The sequence below is a fragment of the Cydia strobilella genome, chromosome 24 (assembly GCF_947568885.1).
Source record: "Cydia strobilella chromosome 24, ilCydStro3.1, whole genome shotgun sequence".
Taxonomy (NCBI): domain Eukaryota; kingdom Metazoa; phylum Arthropoda; class Insecta; order Lepidoptera; family Tortricidae; genus Cydia; species Cydia strobilella.
The window spans coordinates 2,665,975-2,685,020 of record NC_086064.1 but is presented as its reverse complement, the minus strand read 5'-3'; the positions used below and the strand labels follow the sequence as shown (position 1 = coordinate 2,685,020).

Sequence of the window (19,046 nt, the reverse complement as noted above, 5' to 3'; positions counted from 1 at the left end):
GTCTTAGGCGTAAAAATCATTTGAGAAGATTCATACTGTATACTGTGTGTGTGTGTGTGTGTGTGTGTGTGTGTGTGTGTGTGTTTATTATTATCAAAGAGGATATAATAAGATAGAGCGGTACTGTCATAGTAGATTTTGTAACCACAGTAAATTCACTGCCATCTATCGACACATGCACCTTAAAACTAAAAATGAAGATTTATAAAAATACGATAAAATGTATTTAAATATGGATAAATGATTTATTTTATTTGCATTAATTACTTTTATGATTTTGACCCATGTTCTTTCACTGATAATTACAAACGAAACCGTCAACGCCATCTATACGACAGTAGGCCAAAGCTAGTAGCGCCCTCTGATCGAGAATCAAATTTTCTTGATTTTCGAGGCACGTTTTTTCCTTAGACTGTATCCATCTATTACGGAGTTATCATTATTATTATACGCAAAAGTTTCAATGTTCACCCAACACCCGAGTCAAACTATCAATACGTTAGCATGCGTTGTCTGTCTGTCCGTCTGTCAGTCCGCGGAGACTAAACAGACACCCTCAAATCTAATTGGTATGTATAAATACGAAGCACTCGAGATTATCTTACTGATGACTAACTGTGATATATTTGGAAAGTACACCACTAAAATGTGAGAATTCATATAGGTAAGTCAGAGATGAATGAAATGATTGATGTACGAATGATAATACAGGTAAGAATAATAGAGAGATAAGATTTCCAAATTTAAAATGATGCTGATTTTTTTCTTTCTTTTTTCTGCTCACGCTAGCGATTTGCTTTGATTTTGTTTGATATTTTATTGTTAGTATTTTCCTTGTGTTGGTGTGGTGAAAAATTTTGTGTTTCACTCGGTGGCAAAATTTGTCTTAACCCTCGTGCCTTGAAACCTTCGCAACGCTCAACATTCCATTTTCTATCCATTCGCTACGCTCGTGTTTCAATTTTGGAATCTTTCGCTTGCTTGGGTATCAATATAATATATGTGGTATTTTCTATAAAAAGGGACCTTATTGTCGATGGCGCGTACGCCATTATTAACGATGCTCCGATATAAATATCAATGCCGCGCGACGCTGTGCGGCGTAAGCGCCATCGACAATAAGGTCCCTTTTCATAGAAAATGCCTCATATCTCGTGCTAACGAGAGGTTAAACAACAACTTTGCCTCCTTGTAAAACAATTAACTATTAACAAATGCATGTTATTGAAAAAAGTCCTCTTCGACTGGAGTAAGTTCCAAAAAAGAAAGGTATGAACCATCCTAAATATTCGTAATTGTTAATTACAAACAATCTTAGTTAATTGTACCTTAATTCAAGTCGTTTGGGCTTGCGACAGGAAACAGTAGGGATGGAAATATCGACGATATCGATACCGACATAATATTATAAGTTTTTGGCAAAAGTTAAATTTTTGGTACAAGCTTTTATCGCTGACTGTACTTTTCTTTCTACAGGCAACTAATACTCATCAAGATAATTCTAAAAACCCTAAACACAATTAGGTTGCGTTGTTTTGTCACAGAGTACCTATGGCGAACTCCTGTCTCCATCATCAGATCAGCTCGATGGTATAATAATATTGCATTGTTACCCGACTTACATATGTATGCAAATTTTCAGTTTCATCGGAAACCGGGAAGTGGGTTAAATTTAACTTTCAAGATTTGACCCTTACAAACATAGTTACATGCATTACATACATTACATAAATTACATACATATATTACATACAAGTTAAATAAAAGCTTGTTAAATATAAAGTTTACTGCATAGGGACAACGTGGATCTGGACTCTGGAGACGTGATCATAATTAAGCTTAGAATAAATTTAAAAGTGGAAAAATTACTGCCTTGGGTGAGACTTGAACTCACGGCCTCTGGATCGATACTCCAGTGATCTGCCAACTGAGCCACCAAGACCTCATCCATAGTTAGCAAATCTTCCCACTATATGGGTCTAGGGACCCTAGCGACATCTACCGTAAGGGTGTTACACTTCTTAAACGGCCACCGGATCATAATTGCCTATGTGATATGTTATGTGTTATTATTATTAAATGTAGTTGTATTTTGATAAGGATTAACGATTAGTTATATCAAATGACGTTTGTTCAAATATTCACACATATTTCATAAGAGTTTATAGCATAAGAGTGGAATTAGGCCGTAGAAAAAGGCCAAGTGCGAGTCGGACTCGCGCACCAAGGGTTCCGTACTTTTTAGTATTTGTTGTTATAGCGGCAACAGAAATACATCATCTGTGAAAATTTCAACTGATTAGCTATCACGGTTCATGATATACAGTCTAGTGACAGACAGACAGACGGACAGCGGAGTCTTAGTAATAGGGTCCCGTTTTTACTCTTTGGGTACGGAACCCTAAAAATGGTGTTCATTTAATGCCCATACCTTTCTTTATTTGGGGTAGCTACTTTCAAGCGAATCTCCACAAAAATAACTTACCTACCTACACAGATTCTTACCAACCTAGAGACTACCACTAGTTAGTTAGTTAAACGACCACCTATGGCCGCCGCTGGCCGCTGCCGCCGCCGCGCGATGTCGTGGCCGGGCCGTTAAGGAAATGTGGCAAATTGTAACATGTATTTTCAAAGAGTTATTGGACTATATGTATTGGACGACCGGTCTGGCCTAGTGGGTAGTGATCCTGACTGTGAAGGCGATGGTCCTGGGTTCGAATCCCGGTAAGGGCATTATTTGTGTGATTAGCACAGATATTTGTTCCTGAGTCATGGGTGTTGTTTTCTATGTATTTAAGTATTTATATATTATATATATCGTTGTCTACGTACCCATAACACAAGCCTCTTTGGGCTTACCGTGGGACTTAGGGCCAGTTGCACCAACCACAATTAGCAGACTGATTAACGTCAAGCAGCAGAGAACTATGAAACTTACCATACAATAAAATTTAGCGAACGGTAAAACGGTGACAGACGGTTTGGTGCAACCAAAGATACCAAGTTCGGGCGGAGACTGGCCGTACTTTATTTAGGTACTTACCCACATGCGTATATAAATATAACCAATATCAGATCTACCCACAACCTCCCTTTTATAATAATTGTATACAATGGAATTAAGTTACTACATTATCCTTTTTCTAAACAACAACAAAAAATTAGGTAGGCAGAGTACATTAAATTCACTATTAAGTATATCTTCACATTGCATTTTCAACATCTATTCTTTACAAACAATAAAGAAAGATATGAACGTTAAATATAATACATGATAGCATCATTGAATTATTACTAATTTTATAAACAATATTAAAGATTTATATTGATCCAGAAATTATAGAATATCTGCATTTGACATAAATTCCTATATAAAAACAAATGTATTTTACTATGACAAATTGACTGTAAGTAGACTTGGTGGATAGTATTTTATTTTTATTTATTTAATAATTTACACTGTGCTTATTACTGCAATGTACTTAATACCCTGCTTTATTTATAGGTACCTAAGTTTAATTTTAATTGTTATAATCTATGAATTAACATGCACTTTTTATTTATTTTTTTTATTTTATGAAACTTGAACACATACTTATGCATAAAACATATAATAACAATAATTATTTGTACCTACAAATTATAATTTATCATGGATTTATTATGATAACATGTTTCCATTAATAGGTTAAATTTTGAACGTGAGATATAAACTTATTAAGCCAAAAGCATTGCACATTACAAAATGATGTTTTTATACAGGTGCTTTATTTATTTATGAATATATATGATATATATTACATTTTAATAGATTTCTTTTTTTTTCCACGACTTGATGAGTCATCAGTGTCATCAGTCTGCACGTTTAGTAGCCCCATCGATCAGGTGGTATAACCGTCCTGCCGGAACGAGTAATATACAGATTATTGTTTGCATTATTATCATTAGACACCGGGACCGGGCGAGAATCGCTTGCAGTGCAGGTGTCCGACCGCTGCATACGTGAAGCATTCGAGAGTGACGTCATCGCGGCGTTATCAGTTGGAATGTCTAAGTCGTCATAAGGCAGGAGACACACAGGGCTTTCAGATTGGGATTCCGAACGATTATCAGAATCACATATTAGGTGACGCCGGTTTCTTATTAAAGTGCCTCCTCCTATTATTTGTATTGCATACGATCGTATTCCACGGATCGATTGCACAATACCGTTGACCCACTTTTTATTAACCCTAACTTTTACTTTCTGACCTGGTACAAGGGGAGTTAAATCTCGCGCACCTTTATCATAATAGTCCTTTTGCTTATTTTGCCGTAATTGAAGCTCGGATCTAACATGCTTTGAAATTTTTGGTTTAAGAAGTTTCGGTGGGCAAGGAACTATACTTCTCAATTTGCGGCTATTAAGTAACTGAGAAGGACAATCGAGTGTACTGCTTATAGGGGTATTCAAATATTCCAGCAAAGCTAATCTAAACTCTGTACCATCAACCTGCGTTTTCTTGAAAATCTTCTTAACCGTTTGTATAGTTCGCTCCACTTGGCCATTTGACTGGGCGTAATGGGGCGAAGAAGTGACATGCTGAAATTTCCATGTTTGAGCAAATAACTTAAAGTTTTGGGAACTGAATTCAGGGCCATTATCAGACATAACTATATCTGGAATACCTTGGCAGCTGAAAATTATCTTCATATGCTGAATTACATTGTCAGATGTCAACGACTTTAATTCTACCACTTCTACATACTTGCTGTAGTAGTCGACAACTATTAAATACTTTTTATCATTCCAGTGAAAAATGTCGGCACCGATTTTTGACCATGCTCTGCTAGGAACTTCATGCGAAATAAGTGTTTCCTTCCTATTTTCATTTTTAAATAATAAACAGGGTTGACAATTATTGATTAAGTCTTCTAACTGTGAATTTATATTTGGCCAAAACATTATTTCACGAATTCTCAATTTACATTTTTCGAGACCAAGGTGACCAATGTGCACCCGCCTTAACAATTCACTACGCATCTCGGAGGGAATAATTATTCTATCGCCCTTCCATAGCATACCGTAAGCCTCAGTTAATTCATCCCGGTATCCCCAGTAGGGCCTAACTTCATTACATACTTCTTGTTTGTTATTTGGCCACCCATTTTTTATATACTTTGCCAACAATTGTAATTCCGTATCTTCTTGTGTTAACTTCTGAATTTGCATAAAATGTGTGTCTACAAGCGGGTTACTAACTGCCACAGCACAAATTTGTGCTCGGGCATCTAGGTAATCTCGCGGTTCTATTATCGGCGCACTGGCCGGTTCTACAGCGCGCGACAGCGTATCGGCAATAAACAAATATTTACCTGGCTTGTAAATTAATTTAAAAGAATACGGTTGTAGACGCAATAGCATTCTCTGTAGACGTGCCGGAGCCGATGCTATTGGCTTGCTAATAATACTGACGAGTGGTTTGTGGTCAGTTTCTACAGTAATATCGCTTCGACCGTATATGTATGTATAAAACTTTTCGCATGCGTACACGCAAGCCAAAAGCTCTTTTTCAATTTGAGCATATGATTGCTCAGCTTTAGTCATAGCGCGTGACGCGTAACACACAGGCAAATTATTCTGCATAAGACAACATCCTAGACCGTTTTTACAAGCATCTACCGATATCACGACTGGGGTGTCCAAACTGTAATATTGTAAGATCGGAACGCTTGTCAAGCATTCTTTAAGACTATTGAATGACTTTTCGTGCTCATCATTCCAGTGCCATTCAACTTCTTTCTTAAGAAGCTGTCTCAAAGTATGATTCCTTTCAGATAAATTGGGTATAAAATTACCAACATAATTAACCATACCTAGAAAACGTTCTAAGTCCTTTACGTTCAATGGACGTGGCATATTTTTTATAGCGGACGTGTGCGCATCGTCAGGGTAAATGCCGTGAGGAGTGATCTTGTGACCTAAATATTTAATTTCCGATAATCCAATTTTACATTTATTTAAATTCAGTTTTAAATTTATTTCTCTACATCTGTCAAATACCATTTTCAATCTACGGTCGTGTTCCTCCTTAGAACTGCCGTAAATAAGTAAATCGTCTACAAATAAACAAACACCTGGAATGTCGTCGAAGTGCTCATACATTTTTTTATGAAACACTTCCGATGCAGATGAAATTCCGAAAGGAAGACGCAAGAATTTATATCTACCGAAACTGGTATTAAATGTACAAAGGTCTGTACTATCAGCATGTAATTTTAGTTGCCAGAAACCCTGTTTGGCATCCAAAGTACTGAAATACTTGGATCCACCTAGATTAGCTGTAATTTCGTCCAAAGTGGGCAGTTTAAAATGCTCGCGCTTGATTGCTAAATTTAAATCACGCGGATCCAAACAAATCCTTATGTCCCCGTTGGCCTTTCTAGCTACTGTCATGCTGTTGACCCAGTCTGTTGGGCCCTCAACCTTTGCAATAACTCCGTCTTTAATCATTTCGTCCAATTTACTCTTTACCGAATCTTTCAAGGCCACAGGGAGCTTCCTAGGAGCATGCACCACTGGCCTGACGTTTTCGTTAAGCTCAATTTTATAATGGCCTGGCATACAACCTACCCCCTCAAAAACGTCTCTGTACTCTGTAAAAATGCTATCATTTAAATTACATTCCTTATCACTGTTCACTTCCAATACTAACTTTACTAAATTTAACTCGCGACATGAGTCACGGCCTAAAACAGGTGGCGAATCTACATCGGCTATTGTAAAATCTACAATGTAACTACGATTTCTATGCTGCACCTTTAAATTACACTGGCCTACAACGTTTATGCCCGTACCAGAATAACCCGTTAATCGGACTAAAGACATTCCTAACTCTCGCTCAGATATACCTAAATTTCGCAAACAGGTACGCGGGATGATGTTCACGTCGGCCCCAGTGTCCAATTTAAATTTTAACTTACTATCATTAATTGTCAAATCGACAGACCAATCACTTTGAGAATCAGAAAGATAATATATTACTCGTACCTGATCGGTTGAGTCATCCGCTTGAATCTCGTAAATTTTGCACATCCGAGAAAAGTGATCAAATCGGTTGCAGTTCAAACACCTCTTTCCTGCAGCAGGACATCTGGAGTTCCCATGTTCATAACCACACATTGAACACCATGCACTACGCTCACTACTACGACCGTGTTCGTACGTCAGTTGATTTCGTTGCATCGGTAGATTCCAGCGCTGCACTGGCGGCGCGGGCGGGTGAGCGGGCGGCGCACGGGGGCGCGATGGCTGCCTACGACCGCGGGGCCACCCGCGCGCTGCTCCTCGATGCGCGGGCGCTCCTCGCCGGGATACCCACATTACCCGATTTACATCACTAATTTCACTACTGTCTTCCCGCAGTACTCCGTTATGCCCAAAATAATCTCTTTGTACCGCATAGGCATGATGCTCCACAGATTCTTTTTTGATGGCTCCGGCCTGTACCTTCGAAATTTGCGCAACATTGCAAATATCTAATGATTTTTTCAAAGTTAAATCTGGTTCCCGTAGTAGTCTTTCCCGAATCGCGTGGTCCTTTATTCCACAAATAAGTCTATCCCGAATTAAAGTCTCCATTAGGTCTTTAAATTCACACGAACTCGCCAATTTTTTTAACTCGAACGAATATTGTTCGATAGACTCGCCTTCCTTTTGATCGCGAGTAAAAAATCTGTGCCGTTCAATAGTAAGATTCTTTTTAGGCAGGAAAAATGAGTCAAACTTATCCAGTAACTCCGATGATTTCGTTATCGACGATTTATCAAATTGCTCGTACACTTCTCGGCACTGCTCGCCGACGATATGTAAAAGGATGCTTAATTGTACTTTCGAGTCTTTTTTCGACAGCTCACACGCGTCATAATAAATGAGAAATGCGTTCTTCCATTTTTCCCACTCTTTTGATAAATTTCCCGTCGTAACATTTTCTAAACTATTAACGAACGAAAATGGCGGCGGCGGTGGCAATATCGAGTCCATGATCAAAGTTCACAAAATTACTTCCACTAATTGTCACCAAATCGAATCTTCTACAGCACGTATACACACAGTTAACTACGTGGACCGTAAAACACAATATCTTCAAACAATTTTCAATGTAGATTCTTTTATTTCGGCTGCGCCATGTTAAAGATGTAAATGAAACACCAAGTTCGGGCGGAGACTGGCCGTACTTTATTTAGGTACTTACCCACATGCGTATATAAATATAACCAATATCAGATCTACCCACAGATATAACTCCGTAATATATGGATACAGTCCATGGAAAAAACGTGCCTCGAAAATCAAGAAAATTTGACTCTCGATCAGAGGGCGCTACTAGCTTTGGCCTACTGTCGTATAGATGGCGTTGACGGTTTCGTTTGTTATTTAACAATTTTTACGCATATCAGTGAAAGAACATGGGTCAATATCATAAAAATAATTAATGCAGATAAAAAAAATCATTTATCCATATTTAAATACATTTTATCGTCTAAAGCGACTAAAAATAATAGTGAGTAAAGACCGTACTGATAAGGTTTTTACTCACTATTATTTTTAGTCGCTTTTGGCGACATGTTTCGGATTCTTTGGGAATCCATCCTCAGGCACGAGTGTCCGCGGCGGTTGTACGTCGTGCTTGCGCCGCCCGCCTCGTTCTTCGTCGCACAACATGTCGCCAAAAGCGACTAAAAATAATAGTGAGTAAAAACCGTACTGATAAATATTTTGAAATATGTCTCACGATAGTTTAAGTGCGAACATTTTATCGTATTTTTATAAATCTTCATTTTTAGTTTTAAAGTGTGTCGACAGATGGCAGTGAATTTACTGGGGTTACAAAATTTACTATGACAGTACCGCTCTAGTATAAGTTACTCTATGGTGCAACGGACCCTTAGTCAATCTGTGTGAGAATGTCCTATAATATTTATTTATTTATTTGTGTAGGTTCTCTAAGTCGTGGGCTTTGACGCTGCTGTCACAAAACACGTATGGTAGTTTCTTAAGGTATCTCTTAGTAGAATATGTATTAAGTTAAGCTAAGTAAGACTGGGCGCCAGCACACATGAAGCGTGCAAAAGAAGGAGGATTGGTGTGAGATAAAATAAACTATTGTTTGAGGTTATGTTCTTAGTGTAGTAAATATATCGATGCATGGAATGTTAATAATGTAATCTATGGGAATAAACGGCTTAATTATTATTAATTATTATCATAGAGTAACTGACACTAGAGCGTTACTGTCATAGTAAATTTTGTAACCCCAGTAAATTCACTGCCATCTGTCGACACACTTTAAAACTTAAAATGAAGATTTATAAAAATACGATAAAATGTATTTAAATATGGATACATGATTTTTTTATTTGCATTAATTATTTTATATGATATTGACCCATGTTCTTTCACTGATATGCGTTAAAATTGTTAAATAACAAACGAAACCGTCAACGCCATCTACACGACAGTGGGCCAAAGCTAGTAGCGCCCTCTGAACGAGAATCAACTTTACTTGATTTTCGAGGCACGTTTTTTCCTTAGACTGTATCCATCTATTACGGAGTTATATCTATCTTTGGTTAAGCTAAGTAAGACTGGGTGCCAGCACACATGAAGCGTGCAAAAGAAGGAAGATTGGTGTGAGATAAAATAAACTACTGTTTGAGCTCAAGTTACAAATATATGGCGCTATGGAAAGTAGATTGTTTAGAAATAGGGTAGGAATTTAACGACATATATGCAAGACAAACTGCCATCTTTCGACACAGGATTAAAACTAAAAATTAAAATGAGTAAATCAAAAATGTATACATATATGGATAAATGGTTTTTCATTTTTATTTTTTTTAGAACGCCATATGACTGTTACCCACGTTCTTGTGTGATATGTGATAAAATTGTTAAATATCAAACGGTGGCGCCATCTACACGAGTATAGGCCAAAGGTATGGCGCCATCTATTCGAGCATAAATTTTTCTTGATTTTCCGAGGTACGTTTTAGTCAGACTTTACTTATCTTATACGGAGTTACATATATCTTTGGTAATATAATATATATTTATTTAAACTTTATTGCACAAAGATATACAATTATGTACAAATGGCGGACTTAATGCCAGAAGGCATTCCCTACCAGTCAACCATAGGGCCAAACATAGTAATTGATAATTACCTGATTTAAACTTTCACGATTTTTACTCATTATTATTTTCAACGACGGGACTTAATCGCGTAAAATAAGTATTAAATTTACCTCCGACGTTTCGAGGACGGCGTTGTCCCCGTGGCCTCGGAGAAGACACCACGAGACCACGGGGACAACGCCGTCCTCGAAACGTCGGAGGTAAATTTAATACTTATTTTACGCGATTAAGTCCCGTCGTTGTAAATAATAATGATAATTACCTACCGGTACCAATGAAAGTGTACCGACAGTAATAAAACCACTCTCGCACGGATATGGCGATGAAACAAGAAACAAGCCTCATAAAGAGATAATTCATTACTCCCACGGGTTGTATTTACATACAAATAAAATGTATATGAAACTAGTCAAAGTTATACAGGGTGAAGTTTATGAAGTGACCAGAATCGCTGTTTGGCATTATTAGTGACCGTTAGACACTAAATGCTTGTAAGGGCTTAGCAAAGATGATAATCGTTCGCAGAGAAACAAAACGCAACGCTATCTGTCTTTATCGCACTAATATGGAAGAGTGATAGAGAGACAATAGTTTCGTTTCGTTTCTGCAAACGTTTGTCATATTGGCTAGGCCCGCAGGCATCGCCGAGGTGACAATTGTTAGTTGTTGACGTCAAGCGATGATTTAAATATCGATATGACCGTTTTTAATTAACGTTAAGAAGGGGCGTAAAGGAAATTAGAAGGGGACAAAAAATATGGTGCGGTGCGTGAAATCAAAGAGAATTTAGTAACCATAGAGTGCTCACTTGCTCATTCGCGTCGACTGACGAAAAGTATATTGTTCAACATTTTACAACTAATATTATAAGCAGACGGAGTTGAAAATAAAGTTCCGGTTAATCCGGTTATAATATTAGCAGAAAATCGTTGAGCATTAGACTTTCCGTTCGTGGTGACATCTATTGTCGAGTAGCAGTACTGATAATTCCACTACTTGACGCTAGATGTCGACTATACGAAAATAATAGTCTTTTTGGTAACCAAACTGATGTATGGAGTGAGCGCGCTATGTCTTTGATGCGCGCTTTGGTGAAAGTTACTATGAACGAAATGGCCATCGCGTGATCTTTTTAACTTAACTTTTATCTCAATTACTTTACTTCTGATTCAAATTTTGCTTGCCCGATCCCTCGGCTTATATCACTAGCTATTTTGTACTAAAATTATACTACTATGGCATGCAGGATAACGATATACAATTGAAACTTTTCTATCTAGCCAACTTTAATTTTTTAAGGTTTTCTGTCCTTGTGAATATTTTCCCTTTATTAAAACTTGTAAAATTTCAATATAATAACTACGTATAATTTTACGTTGACACTAACGATTGCCAGATTGTTACTTTGCAACTTGGGTTTGGACATTATACTGTATGATCAATTTGGGAAATGCTAAAAAAATGTGCAATATTTTTTGGTTTAAAATTTAATTAAAATAATTATCAATAGACTGTCTAAAACTTTTATAATTAAGCTTCTATTTTTAAATTTTTGTGCTCGTTCTCAATGTCACCCTGTAGGAATGATTACTGCTAGTTTACTGCTACAATCGGTAAAATGTGATTTATAATTACACCAATATAAATGCGTACAAGAAATTAAATTACGATGACAGATGGAAGTATATTATGTTAATTTTATTATGTAATAAATAGGAACCTTTTTAGGGTTCCGTACCCAAAGAGTAAAAACGGAACCATGGTAACTCCGGGTTAGTGAATGGTGCAAGTAGCCGTAAGTGTAATTTCGCCTGTCCATAATACCCTGCCCCGGCGCGGGTAAAACCAAAGTAAAACTACAATTCCATATTAGTGTCCGCTATAAAACGATAATAAAACTAATTGCACAGTTAGTGACCCATATACAGCGAAAGCTTAGCTGTATTGTACCATTTACGATTGTTTACAAACTTTAAGGTGGGAAGCAAGGGGATTGTGTAGTACCACAGAATAAGTAATAGTATTATCATACAGAACGGCCACGCCTCGCCCCGCCCCGACTCGAATTACCTCGCCCCGCGGCAGCAGATCGAGGACCTTTTGCCGACCGCTCAGTACTGTTTTTAAGCAGCTTACTCACACAATGATGCATGACGCGTGTACAGACGTGCCGTTCACACATAGAGACGCAACTGACGCAATTTTAATGTATAGCGTGTCCGCCCTGTGGTAGTACAGTTGCCATCAGATATAACGGAGCAGCCCACGCGCTCACAAAATATCTGAACACGCCTCTATGTGAAGGCGTTAAAGTGCTTGTTTAGATGTTTTTGAGCACATTGGCCGCTCCAATATATCTTATACTATATGGCGACTGTAGTAGCGCGAGAAAGTTCTATTCAGTTCCAACTGGCTTTTAGGGTCAAAGGTACGTAAACAACTAGGTTTACTTCGTTGGACACACGTTTGAAAAACAAAGATACTTAATATAACACTTTAAACTCTCGCGTTTTGAACACATATTTAATTATACGAACGGGTCTCCCGCGAAAGAAATTTAACGTAAAAACCATAGACATAGTATAGTAGTTATAGACATGAAACCGAGCGACCAGGGGTAAGAGAAAGACATATTCATGTATTGACAGGTTAATGTATGGCAGCATAATACTTTTTTTCTTTCACTCTTATAAATTTCGGTATTTCGCCATCGCCTCCTACCTATGCTGCCATAACCCGACCATGAAAAAAAACCCGGTCGGCGATACGGACAAAGCATGGCACTATTTTCTCTTTCCTCTTATAGGAATCGCAATAAGACTATCTTTCTCTATCAAAGAGTGTCAGGCCCTTGGTAAAAACAATGAAATGAAATCGCGGTAGAGCCGTTCGTATAATTAAAAATATACTAAAGGTGACATTTAGCCTAGTAAAGATACAGTTGAGCAAAATAATAAATTATAAGTCTATTTTTTAAACATCATTTTAATATGATATTTACAAAAAATATAAATATAAATGCAGGAATCCTACCAATTCGTTTACATTGACTAATGATTGGATTCCGTTTCCATGTGGAACATCGAACATAATTTTAAAGCTTAAGGTAAAAATTAAAGTAAATAATGTGTAAAAATCATGAGTTTAAAACAGTGTTCGTGTTTTCATGTTTGCCATAATCCTAAATTTCTAATAGCATAATACGAATGGTACTTCATTATAGTCTTTGGTTTTACACAGCTCTTTCTTTCTTCAAGCTAAAGACCGCCATGTAAAACAGTTAAATCTCCGCCAAAATAACTACCTTTCCTTACCTACTTTTAGCTTAAAAATATTTCACTCCGGACCACACATGATATGTATTAAAATTTTCAATAAACTACTGCAATCAATAAATAGTTATTTACGATACAAGTGCGAAAAAGAGGAAATTCGAAACGAGTGGCGATAAATTAAAACACGACCGAAGGGAGTGTTTTAAATCGACACGAGTTGCGAATTACCTATTCGCACGTGTATCGTACAACGTTTTACAGTACATATGGCAGTTTAAATTTTTGACATAGTTACAAAATGTGCTAATTTACGCACTAGTCCAAAGTAGTACTGTAAAGAATTAGAAAACCCAATTTTTTTTTAAACAGCGCATAGTGTATATCTAATAGACAAGTCTTTTTACAGGCTGCAGGAGTTTATTGAAGATAGATTGTTTAATTAATATGTATGATAAGAAATAATTTTCACCTCAGCAGCTCGAACAAGCCTACTTTCGTCACTCCCTGGAGTGAGGAAAGTGCGACTTTCCTCACTCCAGGGAGTGAAACAATGTAGCTTTTTAATTTAGTTAAGGCCATGAACTTCATACTACGGTACGGTACGGTACGGTACGGTCCGGTACGGTCCGGTCCGGTCTCGTATCTTATCGTATCGTACATATTATAATACTTTTTTTCTGTTTATTCTGTGCAATTCGAAATACATTTTAACCTTTAATATGTTCTCACTACTGAGGTGAAAAATTATGTGTGCAACACGAGAGCAAAGTTATTTTACATCTCGTGTTTTTGAGTACCTCGCTACGCTCAAAATAAACACTCGCAAGAAAAACCAACTTTCCTCTCTTGTTGCACAAATAACTATTAATGTTAACTAAAACTATTGTTGTATTTGTATAGTTTTATTTTGTTATTTAATTGTAAGATTGCTGCGCCCTTGCAGGTTCTTAATATGTTCGCAATAAATGCTTTGTCTTTAATATTGTCTTCGGTTACCGCGATAGTTACTCATGAAATAAAACTATGAAAACGGATTATATCGCGTATATTGAATTTATAATACATCCCGACGTTTCGAACTCTTTACAGCGTTCGTGGTCAACGGGTGACTGAGGAAAAATTACAAAATGCAAAAATACCCACATACTAAAATAATGAACAATCATAGACTACAAACTTTAAGGCTGGTTGTACATGCAAAATCGGTTCATAAGGCTAGTTATACACTATAATTATTTTTCAAGTAAAGATATATATATATACGCGATAAAAAACTATGCCGGCTCCAACCCTACACCACGGACCCGAGAAGATTTAATTCCCTCCTAAATTGTAGGAGGGTATCCCAATATGGGACCGGCAACAAACTCCTGAATGCTTTGTCTTTGTTATTTCTATACATTCCGAGCTCTATCGGACTTATGGTGGCAATAAATCGTTTTACAGCCAACTTGAGCGTGTTCAGATTGTAAACTAAATGAGCTTTTATTGAACTTAATTGATATGTTCAAAACGTTACAGTTTGTCGGCGAATTATGATAAAGTTTGATGCTTGCAGTTGTACATTTTAATTAAGAGGGGGCGTAAAGCCAGGGAATTAGAAAGGTACAAAAGATATGTGTCGCAAGGAGGTTGCGACGGAAGATTTGGCGATTGCTTGACTTTTAACGTTTTACCTCAATAACTGAAAGTATACTTCCGATTCAGATTACAATTTTGTTAGTCAAATCCCTCGGCGGTATCAGCTATTTTATACTAAAATTATACTGCAGTGCAATGCAGTGTAATGATTATGCAATTGATAATAAATGAAAATTAGACTTATATTGACCGGGATATAGACCGTGATTACCTTTTGTATTGTTTTCCCGGTCAATATAAGTCTAGTGAAACTAACCGTGAATCATTCCAAACTTGAAAATTAGACATGTTCTTGTTTTTTTTTCTATCGAGTCATCTTTAACCTTAAACGGTTATGCTTAAAGTTTGCCCTCGCAAATATAGTCGAGTTTCCGAGTGATTTTTTTATGGCATTTGCTGTTGATTAAAACGTGTAAAAATTCAATATTAAAACTGAAATTTTGCGTAGGCTCCCTCTTAGTTTCTCTTAGTTACTTAGTTATATTTTCTGGACATCTTTAACTGGCTTATTTTTTTTAAATACTTTGTATCAATTGTCTGTCTTGCTGTGGATGACCCAAATAAATAAAGTTAATGTCGTTCCATCGGTTTGCCGCTGTCACTGTCACATTTCGCAAGAAAGAACGGGAAAGATAATGCACGACAAGTGTCATTTTTGATCGAATTTTGTAGATTTTTAATTATTTCAAAAACGTTACCTTACAATATCGAAATTCGAAAGCTATGAAATTACTATTTAAGTTAAGATTGTTTTTTTTTGTTTTTTTGTTTATAGTATCACATAACAAATAACCGAGTAAAGTTGGATTAAAAGTCCGAGCTAGAGGTTACTTTGGGAATTAATTGTATCGAGCGAAGTGTCATAATTCGTGTATCGGAAGCTATGTTATTAAAGATAATATAGTCAAGAACTACATATATTTTTTCCACGTTTACTTATATCAACGCCTCTTAGAAAAACATGATCATGTAAGGAGATTTTTTGCCTTCTGGCTCAGGGAACCGCCTTAATAAATAATAATTGCTAAGCACAATAATAGAATGAATGCTATGCTACTGACATTACGCACTAATGTCAAACTATTATTTTACGAGTAGGTACAGTCAAGGGCATAAATATATATACATTCCCAAAGTTTCAAAAATATGTGTACGCTCTTACACCTTAGACAATAAAGTCGTGTTCACATATTTTTGAGCCATTTGTCTGGATCGATATTTTTGCCTTCGACTGTATAACTGCCTATCTTAACTTCTAAATACACTATCAAGTAGCCAACAAGATGCATAAACAGTTCCATTTCAACACATGTTAAACATAGTCAGATAGTTACATCACTCTAAGTGGCACTAAGTGCCGGCAGTGTCATAAGTGCCGTATGAGTGCCGTAAGTGCCCGCCACCACTAATGTCGTGAGAGTTCACCTGTGCATGTTCCAATTTGATTTAAGATACTTTAAAGACATGATTTGTAGGGGAAAATGATACAGTATTACATATTTATTTAAGAAAATGCGAAATTGAAAGTACAGTGCGACATAAAATAGTAGAAATTAGATAAGAGCGCCACTTCATATCATATCATATCATTTATTCCATTGTAATCATGTTCATTTGTACATACTGGTCTTATATATTGGTCAAGTAGGTACATGATACCCTGCTAGGGTGTACAATATTGGATCTTAAACTACTTATTTTAAACTTATACCTAGTTTTAATTTCTTATATAAACTTTTAAATAAAATAAATTTATGTCAAAAAAATAAAAAAAACCTACGTCACGGTCACTTTCTACGTAACTGTAATTTTTGACGTGAAATGCTTAAACATGGCAAGAATTTAGTATAGAACTTTTTTAGTTCCATATTATTTTATTTAGGTAATTAAGATAAGGGTAATTCTTTAATTAAAACAAAAAAAAAACTAAGAATAAGTGACCAACGCCTCCAGTGCCCCAGGCTGGAATCGAACCAGCGTCCTCTGCTATCGCGGCAGGTGCCTTTGCCATTCGGCCACCGGGCCACAGCGGCATAGGTCGAATTTTTCCAAGTATATGCACTTCTTACTGAAGGCTTAGTATATGGCTTACTTTTTGTTAGTATATGACATTTATTTCAGTTTATAGTTTATATAGTAGTGTTTCTACTTGAAATAAAAACAAATTAAAATATTTTCTTAAAATAATTTAATTTGTTCTAATACTTCTTCTAGGCTCTAGCAAATACCACAGTTGTCTAGTTTGCGTCGGGAACAACGACATCTTTGGGATAATTTAAACAACAAACTAGACAGTACTTAATATTTTAGAACTGACACTAAAAAATAAAAAAATAAAAAATAAATATCTTTATTTCAGAACATTCAAAATTCCATACAATATTGCAAGTGCACTTTTTCCTTGTTTCAGAGATCTCCAAGGAAACAACATCTCTATAATTTTCCAGAGCGATTTTCAGAACTTAAAGGATTTAAAAACACTGTAAGTTTATTTTAAATTACTTATTACCATATAAGTGTAGTGTCAATTTCAATTTCAATTTTAATTTTATATTTGTATTTTATTATTTTTATGACATGTGTAAAAACTGATTATGAGCCTTGCAGCTTGAAATAAATGTTTTTTTTTATATAAATGCTAAATGTATATGGATAGCGGGCACACACACTTTTATAAAGATACCTCGATACAATACAAAAAATACTTCTTACAAAAATACGTTGACAAAAAATATTTTTAATCTTGCTTACACGTATTTTCGAAAAAAAAATTTTTTTATTTTTATACCACGTCGGTGGCAATCAAGCATACGGCCCGCCTGATGGTAAGCAGTTACCGTAGCCTATGGACGCCTGCAACACCGGAGATATTACACGCGCGCTGCCGACCCTAACACTCCTCTCCCTCGTCGTCATTAAAATTAAAACTATAGACATTTACATGAAACAAAACGTACTATATAGAAAATATTTTCCTTTATATATATAAACACAAACGTTTGTTATAATTATGAACAATATGCCACAGTAAAAAATTTGTCAACGTATTTTTGAGCCACCCTGTAGATAGACAAGTAAAACCAATTAAAAAAATATTTCTGTATGTCTCGAAATTATATTTCGCTCCCTAATATTTAGGTGTTTAAATACTAAAGATATCAAATCTGTAGGTGGTCTCATTAAAGTTGATCGTAACTACTAAAATTGGTTTCAAAATGATCAATTTAGTAATGACTAATTTATTTCCCAGGCAATTATCCGAAAACCAAATACACACCGTCGAGCGAGATGCGTTTTTGGAACTCACCGCATTGGAGAGGCTGTAAGTATTTATTTATAATACAAAACCTCCTGCTAAAGTTACGTCATCGGGAAACATTTCCAAATTCGAACGCACGATTTAAAAAATCGCCCAATCAGAGCGCGCGGTCACAAATATCCGACAGACGTGACCTTGCTTCGTCGTAATGCAATTATTTTTTCAATTTATTTCAATTGCAGGAAATTGAACAATAATCGTCTGGGCCACTTGCCAGAAGGTCTTTTTATGAGATTGAGGCATCTCCAGAGATTGTGAGTAACCCCAATTGGGGATTCCAATGGTGTGGTCCTGCTATTCCCCTTTTGATAATGCGGATTCAATAGGTTTTGCTGTGGTTTTAAATTATATCACACATAATTAGTCAATAAGTGTCGAGATGATTTAAAGCATAGCATAACGCTCCGCAGTTATCAAAACTCTCGGTAGATGGTGCTTGTCTCACCCGGCGCTTCGCCCCTCCAAATGGCGCTTACCCCGTCCGCCATTTTGTTTCGTTCGACTAATTCCATCGATACCTTGGCCAATTTATTTTTCTACAGTTACGTTTTATGAAGATTAGTTTCCAGTATCTATAGCACTTAGTTTAGTGAATATTATTATAATTATAAAAAAAGTAAAAATAAAAATC

General features: G+C 36.3%; 1 protein-coding gene across 2 annotated transcripts in view; it reads left to right on the top strand.

The window, feature by feature from the left end:
- Window positions 1–19,046, top strand: part of LOC134752113 (protein slit) — a 197,640-nt gene that overhangs the window by 116,924 nt on the left and 61,670 nt on the right. Inside the window, exons 3-5 of one of the 2 annotated variants that reach the window (XM_063687681.1) lie at window positions 17,507–17,578; window positions 18,347–18,418; window positions 18,598–18,669. In XM_063687681.1, coding sequence (XP_063543751.1) covers window positions 17,507–17,578; window positions 18,347–18,418; window positions 18,598–18,669 — 216 coding nt within the window. The remainder of the gene's footprint in view (window positions 1–17,506; window positions 17,579–18,346; window positions 18,419–18,597; window positions 18,670–19,046) is intronic. The other variant, XM_063687682.1, reaches the window with a different exon arrangement.